At 48.3% G+C, this 8,075-nt stretch overlaps 1 protein-coding gene across 1 annotated transcript in view; it reads right to left on the reverse strand.

Moving 5' to 3' along the window:
• Window positions 1-81: 81 nt before the first annotated feature.
• LOC102671538 overlaps window positions 82-8,075 on the reverse strand; it is a 21,579-nt gene continuing 13,585 nt past the window's right edge. The window contains exons 7-13 of the mRNA XM_006616383.2: window positions 7,999-8,073; window positions 7,666-7,837; window positions 7,474-7,573; window positions 7,208-7,382; window positions 6,937-7,080; window positions 6,489-6,725; window positions 82-6,001 (exon numbers count right to left, since the gene is read on the reverse strand). Coding sequence (XP_006616446.1) covers window positions 1,398-6,001; window positions 6,489-6,725; window positions 6,937-7,080; window positions 7,208-7,382; window positions 7,474-7,573; window positions 7,666-7,837; window positions 7,999-8,073 — 5,507 coding nt within the window. The 3' untranslated portion in view covers window positions 82-1,397. The remainder of the gene's footprint in view (window positions 6,002-6,488; window positions 6,726-6,936; window positions 7,081-7,207; window positions 7,383-7,473; window positions 7,574-7,665; window positions 7,838-7,998; window positions 8,074-8,075) is intronic.

Consider the following 8,075-nt stretch of genomic DNA (forward strand, 5'->3'; position numbering starts at 1 on the left):
CTTCTCTATTCCCCCTTCTTTCGCTTTAACAATATACAATTAACGTCTATATAATTATGTACAATTTGTTTTTCTGCCTCACTGCCCCTTTCGTGTCTCCAGCCCTCGAATAATGGTGCTTGATCCTTAGTTTAAACGATACGCCCTCTCCACTGCATAGGGTTCCTTATGCGGACAAAACGTACGGACAAATTAAGCTCTACATCGCGACTTCGTCGTAACAATTTCTATAATTTTATACAATCTCTGGATATATATATATGTATATATATTTATATATGCGTTTATATATTCTGTATCTGTTCGAAGGAAATTTCACGTTACCACGGCGATCTTGGCGATCAGTGGGGTGATTTACGATCGCACGCGAGAGAGATTACACCGTGGTAATGCGAATCGCGTTCGAAGGAATGGAAGGCATTTTGTTAACGTTTCCCTCTTTTCCTCTTTCCTTCTTTTCTCTCTCACTCTCTTTCTCTCTTCTCTTCTCCAGTAAGCTTCGTGCGCTTCCACGGACTACTTATCGCAAATTTACTGAATAATCGAGACGCGATAACGAGGTTTTTTTTTTCTTTCCTTTCTTTTTTTCTTTCTCTGAGTGATTGGAGGGAGATTGAAGGCATCGCATTAGAAATCGCACGAGTAAACGTTTTCGCCAAGGATTTCTACGTTATTCCATTTAAGCTTTCTCTCCATTCTTATCTCTCACACATTCTTCTCTCTCTCTCTCATACTTTCTCTCTCTTTATCACTATTTGTTTTCTACGTCGGGGAGATTTCCTGTGTGTATGTGTGTGTGTGTGTGTGTGTTTGTGTCAAGCTGTATCAAGCGGAACTCGTAAAAAAACTCGTCTGTATAATTGATCAACGTTCGTAAACTATAAACATCCGGGGGAAAACGATTTACACGATTATATAACGTTAAAGGGGGTTGAATACGCGATTGATAAACGATGGATAGGTCGTGTTCAACGATATTCTTGCGTGTAACGCGATATCTCTCCCTTCTGACGCGTCGTCTCTTTATCGTCGATACATCGCGCTTAGAAGCGTAGGCTTTTTTAAAAACGTTTATAAATGTCTCTCCATCGATGTTCGATTTCGAGCATATATATGTATGTGTATGTGTGAAGGCAAACGCCCGCAATTTCTACGATCGATATCCGTGCATTAAATTTCGTAAACGACGCGTGTGTTACGCGTGTAATTTCGGCCGTTGGCAACACGAGGCACCGCAAAACGAGAAACGATCATTTTAGGCCCGCTTCGACAGCATGATGGTCCGACCACAGTTCTCCAGGACAATATTCAACAAGGAAAGAAACAATCGTTCATCGATCGTACGAGGCAGATAGAACGGAACGCGACGAGTCAGAAATTATAATTATCCTCGTGCACTAAGACCTCTTCAATTGTCCCAGATCGGAGCCCTTGGGCGAGTACAGGCCCAATTTGAGCGTGAGCTCTTTGGGCTTTCTAGGAGCGTTTCTAACGGGGAACGGGCTGAACTGGGTCTTGGGACTGGTCACCGCGTTGCTGTAATTGTTCTCATCCTTGCTCGAGTGCCCTATGTTCCCCAGGCTCAGAGACGATTTCTTGTAACCGGTTGGACCCCGGTCGGGCAGTTCCGGATATTTTCCAATGCTCATCTTGCCGGGGAATTCCGGGTGGGAGACGGGCCGTTTCGACTCGTCGGATAAACTCGTCGGGGAAAGTTTCGAGGCGTAGTGATTGACGGTCGAGGAGAAATGTTTGTCGGGGAATTGACGATTCGGAGACAGGCTGTGATAATCCCTGCTGGTGTGCAGCCTCTTCGGTAAATACGATTCCGACGAGTCCGCCCCCGTGTCCAGAGTGGGCAACGCGCCGCCCAAGTGTCTGTCGTAGTCTTGCGTGCTCTTGGCGTGGCAATATTCCTTGGGAGACAACGGGTCGTACTTGCGAATCCGAAGAACGTCGGAGGATTCGCTCGCGTACTCGTGCAGGAACGAGGAACCGGTGGTCGCGTCCAAGCATCCTCTTTCCTCTTTCGAAACTTGGTACTTGGTGGGCGTGAACGGTTCGGTGTTTCCATTGCTGAAGTAAGGAGATTTGTTCGGAGTGGGGATGGGTCTGACCTCGGGTTGAAGGGACGCGTAATCGGAGCCGACTTCTCTGCTCGGCTCGTCGTCGTATCTGACGCGAAATTCCAACGACTCTTTGCTCATGATCGGACTCTTGAGGCGGAGGTCGTACGCGTTGATCGATATCTCCGGTTTATGGTTGATGTACTCGAATGCCGCGGTTTCGGCGACGCCCGGCTTCTCGTACGAAGCCTTGGTCGCGAACGGGTTGGAGACGGAGTGTTTGCTGGGCGACAAGTTGGGCTTATAGTCGAACGTGTTGTAAGGGTCGTAAGAGGTGTCGAGGGGTGAGGTGTCGTATTGAACCGGTTTAGAGGCGTACCTCAACGATGGCACGTCCGCGAAAGGAGATTTGTTCGGGACGTACGGTATCGAAGACAATTCCTTTTGGGGAGGAAGGTCCAGACTCGGATCCGGCAACACTTGCGCGGAGGAGATTTTATCCAGCTTCTCCAATTCTCTGTAAATGTCTATGTCGCTCTTCGGCGACGAGTCGTCCACCTGGTATTTCGATACCGTGTACGGTAATACGTTTTCCGTGTATTTAGAATACTTGTCGACGACCGATGGTATCGACGGTTCCTGGGTCGAGGGGAGGTCGCTTCGCGCGTCGATCGAATCGTTGGACGATTTATAGGAGAACACGTTGGTTGAGATGCTGGAAAGATCCAGTCCCTCGATCTCGCTCACGTTTTGACTGGACGTCCCTTTGTCCATGGTTGTCATGGTGCTCGCCGGTGAACGATCGTCGTAGTTGGCCAACAATTTCGACAACTCCTCGTTTATCTTGCGATCGATCAAAGCCTCCCTGGTGTCCAGGTATTCGTGGGATATCGCTTCGTCCACGTCGAAATGATCCATCTGTTCCGTTTCGTCGATCAGCGAAAGTTTGGACAATTCCTCGTTGATCTTGGCGTCGAACTCGGACACGCTCGTGGCGGTCATGTTGTCCAAGTCCTTGAAATTGATCCGCGCCAATTCCTCGTTGATCTCGTGCTCGTTCAATCCCATCTTCTCCAATATCGGGCTGAAGATCTTCGAGATTTCCTCGTTTATAGGACTGATGGTGATCTCTTTGGATATCTCTTCGAGATCGGGCAAACGTTTCTTCGCTTGGCAAGCGAGGATCTTTTGGAGTATAGCCGAGTTCTCTTGAATGATCTTCAACGCCCTGTCGCTGTTCCTTCGCCCGTTCTCGCTCTTCTTCCGGGGTTTCACCTTGGTCCACACGCCCAGCTTGGATTCCCTGCCGTCGTCGGCGTCGTTGCTCTTGCCGCAACTTACGCTTTTCAATATGCTGTCGCTGTTCTCGTCGATGTTGATCCTCGGACGTACCACGTACGACTTTCTACCCTCGCCCGTTACGTTGATGTCGGGTATCTCCAGACGATGCTTGGAGAAATTCCTCGCAGAATTACTGAACGTATCCTGTCTTCTCGCTTCCAAACTCTTTATATCCTCCCAGATGTAACTGCTCTTCCTCGACAGCATACCGCTCTCCGACATCCCGTCGTTCGCCTTCGCCTCGAGATGCTTGATATCCTCCAAAATGTCGCTCGACCTCTTCTTCGCGATCGTGGTCGTGAACTCGTCCGCGGACGCCGACGATTTCATGTCGGCGTATCTCCTGCTGTCCAAACTGCTCGAACTTCTTTCCAATAATTTCGACCGATCCCTGTAACGATAGTTCAAGTAACGCTTGTCCAACTTCTCCTGGGGCAAACAGGGCACCACGTCCTTCTCCGACAGAGGATCGTCCCCTCCATCGTCGTACGTGTCCTTTTCCTTTCTGTAATAATCGGTGCTCGTTTGATGATAATACTTGACGTCGCCAACGCTTTCTTTCCTTCTGTCCGTCAAGCCGACAGCCGAGTCCTCGTGCATCCTCGACACGCCCAACTCCGATCTGACGTAGCTTTCCCCCTTTCGTGGCGCCGCCGTGTCATCCGCCGTCTCCTTGTCGAGAATTTCGGACGACAATTTCAACGACGAGTCGAACTTGGCCTGATACGAGCCCAGGAACTTGCTCGTCGACTCCCTCGAACTGTCCCTCGATTTCTGCTCGGGCGAGGTTTCGCTGCTGTCCAAGCTGGACCTTCGCCTGGACACGCTGTAGGGCGAGGTGGGCGTCTTCTGATTCGGATTCGAGATCGGGTAGAAGGGCGAGGTGGCGCAACTGAGATCCATGGGCGAGCCCGACACGTCGTCTTGGCCCCGCCTAGCGAAATTCGAGGTATACTTTATCGAGTTGGCACTTATTGGCGATTGGAGGTCCGAACTGAACGACCTCTCGGAAGACTTTAGTTTGCTCGGGCTGCACGACTCGCTGGAACTGCTCACGATCAGTTTCGCTGGGCTCGCCTCAATGGACTTGGTCTTCAACGAGTCCATGCTGATAGGCGTCGTCGAGCTGGACATCTCGTACATCTTCCTCGCCTCCGTCTTGCACCCGCTGTCCTTCGTCCCGTCCGAGTCTGCGGAGCGAAGCACCAACGTTTTCGAATCCGAACTGACCGACGAGCACACCGATTTGTCCATGGAAAAATCTCGAGAATCCGATCTGACCGGGGTTCTTGGACTCACGGTCAAGCTCGACGGTTTCGAGTCAGGCCCCATCGTTTCGCCCGAGCTGAAGGATTTGTTGCTCTCGGGTGTCTTGGGACTCTTCGCCAGATCCACGGCGTACGGTTTTGTCTGGCTGGATTGCACCTGGATGTCGTACGATGCCATCTTCTCTAACGACGTTTCCAACGAAATTGAGCCAGCTGTGTGCGTTCTCTCAGCGATGTAAGGTGTCTCCAATTTCGTCTTGGCCGGTTGGTCGGGAATAATCGATCCGACGATGTTGCGAATCTCGTGTTTGATCGGTGTCATTCTGTTCAACTTTTGATCGACCGTGATCGGAGAGATGGGGAGGTGACCGACGTAAGTCTTGCCGTAGAGACCTGTTTTCTCCGTTTTATTCTCCGAAGTGTCATTGATGATTAAACTTTTATACGGCTCCAATTCCAAAGGCATTCTGCTCGTAGAGAAATCGTAGGATGTTTTGAAGCGATCCGATTTAATTTCATTCTCGATCGTTGGCAAATCGAGGGTCGATGGTTTGTCTGGAATTCTATCGTACTTCGTATCCAACGGCGTCGAATAATCCGAATACGCGCTCGAACAATCCTGTTCGATTACCGTATTCGATTGTCCGATTTTGTCCTCGATTCGATCTTTCTCGATTGTCGTATTTTCGTAATTTCGATCGACAATCTCGTCCATTGTCCGTTTAGATGTATGTACGTCATCCTGTTTCGAAGTGATCGTGGTGTCACCGAAATTCGAATAATCGTAGTCGTTCAAAACCGACGATTTTTTTGCTGTATCGGAAGTGTAGATATCTGTAGACAGGTCGGGCGTCGATTTCTCCGTGCTCAATTCTTTCGATTGCTCGCCTTCAGGCGATTCTTTGCCCTGAGCGTTACTAAACTTTTGAGGAACCATGGAATTATTGTCATCCTCTGCCGATAATCGTCTTATTTGATCGGTAATCTTGGCGATCGACATGTCGGCCAAGCTCTCCTCGGAAATTTTCGAATCTTTCGTCGAATCGTCGGCGTTGATTGGCTCGTCTCCTCTCTCCTCGAGGAAAGGATCGAGGCTCTTCTCGGGTATCGGTGAACCATCCATTCGAGAGCTCTTCTCCTCGTCCGTTCCAGCGGCGTAGGATTCGGATGCCGAGGTCAGATCCTCGCTGTCAACGTCGCTCAGACGATCTGGCTCGTCGCACAATTCCGTCGAGGTACTATCGCTGTCGCTGTCAACGTTGCTGTGCTTTGGAGATAGGTCAGCTTCCGTGGATTGTGGCGTGACAACTTTGCTTTCGACCGGTTCTAGAACGAATAGAGGAGAAATGTATGTATGTGATAAGTGATCGCAGGATTACAGATGGCCAAAAATTACGAATTATCGATTACGTAAAATTCGAGCGAATATGAAACGTAATTGAGCACAAATGGAACGAAACGAAGATCGTTTATATATTATTTTGTTAAAATTATTAAAATATTGTTAGAAGAGTGTACGAGTACTGTCCTCACTACCGTAGATAAAACAGATTTGTGGATCTTGTGCGATCGTAATCATTGGTAGGCAATGTGCACCAACAGAAAGTACGTTCTTGAACAAAATGAAGTTTCCTACATTACCATGGTTTGGAGGTTCGTTATCATCGATCGATAAGTGAAATATCATAAATTTAAAGAGAAGCAAATTTAAAATTTTCGAACGTTGTTTAGGAAAATTTAAAATTAATAGGAAAGACAAATACAAGCTTGTTGGAAACGTTTAACGATAAGGATACACTTCCGTTATCTTTACCTGTTGCGTTGGAAGGTTTCTGCTTGGGTTTTTTCGTGTCTTTCCAATGAAGCGTGACACCCTGTTTATCCCTTCGGTTTTGATTTAAACTCGTAGGTCTCGTCTTCGTCGACGCAGCGCCAGAAGATAAAGTCAAGGGACGATTCTTCCCACTCACGAGCGCACTTTTGCCCACTAAAAGATGATTCATGGCCTGAGAAGTAGGAGGTGGTACCATGGTCTGCCTTGCACATGCAGCTGCGCCAGGAAAGAAAAAAAAAAAAGTGTGCATTCTTGTAGCCGTTCAATTTGCAACAAACGTACTTCCATCGGTCATATTTCTACACGAACTGTGTAGAATGTACGCGGAACATATACGTCAAGCACGCATCTCAAAGCGATGGATGATTTATCGTGCCTTAAACCTTAGGAAAATACATCTAATTTTACGATTAGGATCGGCGATTACCCGAAAGTATGATATGGGCCTGCCGTTGCCGTTCCCGCAGCTTGGCGTATTGCTGTTTCAACGTGCTAATATCCAAAGCGAGTCGTTCTCGATCGCTGCTGGGTGCCATGGCCTGCAGCGCTCCAAGCGTTTGTGGTATACGATCTGCGAAAGTGTTTTTTTTTCTTTTTTTTCTCTCTCTCTTTCTCTTTCTCTCACGATGTGAAACAAGCCACGGGCTAATGCCGTAACGGTATACAATAATTACAATGTTAACGTGTTTCTTTCTCACCTTTCTTCAAACGTTGCGCCATGCTGAACATGGCAGCGGCCACGGCCAACCTTTCATCCTCCTCGGTATCGCTGTCGTCGTCGTCGCTAAGTTTCCTCGCCCAAGGTGTGATGTTATATCTGTGCTTCTCCCTCAATCCTGTCACACCGTGCAGAGCTCCCATATTGACGATGTTCTGCCAATAACAACACTCTGACAACGTCACGCCGAAAATAAAAATCGTTGCAATAATCGCAATTAAAAACGAGACAAGGGTACGGACAAACCTTTACGAGATTGTTAGTATCCGTGAACTCGAGCATCTCTCTCGTCAACACTCCCATTATGCTGTAAAACTCGTCCGCCGATGTGACCGTCATGATACGACTAAAATCAAACGATAGGACACGTGATGGCGCCACGTCGAACCCGGATAAACGAACCTATAAATTCTCGATCCTCTTCCTCGATCCACTTACTCGGAGAGTCCTTCCCATATGGCGAGCGCGGTTCTCAGCAATATCTCGTCTCCCTCGAGAAATATCAGATCCCAGACACGGAGGACGGCCTCTTGGGGCAGGCAATGGCAGAAGAGAGTGAGGAACCATTGCATCGTGAACACATTGGTCAAAGGTGGTTCGTAACTGCTGCCTAACGACAAACGTTTCCCTTTTTCTTTTCTTTTCTCTTTTTAATTTTTAATTCTTTTTTTCTTTTCTTTTTTTCACCGAAGAGACGAGCCTCCTCGTACAGTGGCTTCGTCCGAGCGAATCGAGCGAAGAGAGTTACGATTGCACAACCAGTTTGGTTACCTGTCGCCTTGTCCTTCGCGTCGTTCTGAAGCGCCTCCAGGTGTTTCGAGAGCTTGGGCAGCCTGGCCCGCAGCAGA

Source organism: Apis dorsata, unplaced genomic scaffold (assembly GCF_000469605.1).
Source record: "Apis dorsata unplaced genomic scaffold, Apis dorsata 1.3 scaffold_262, whole genome shotgun sequence".
NCBI classification, from domain to species: Eukaryota; Metazoa; Arthropoda; class Insecta; order Hymenoptera; family Apidae; genus Apis; species Apis dorsata.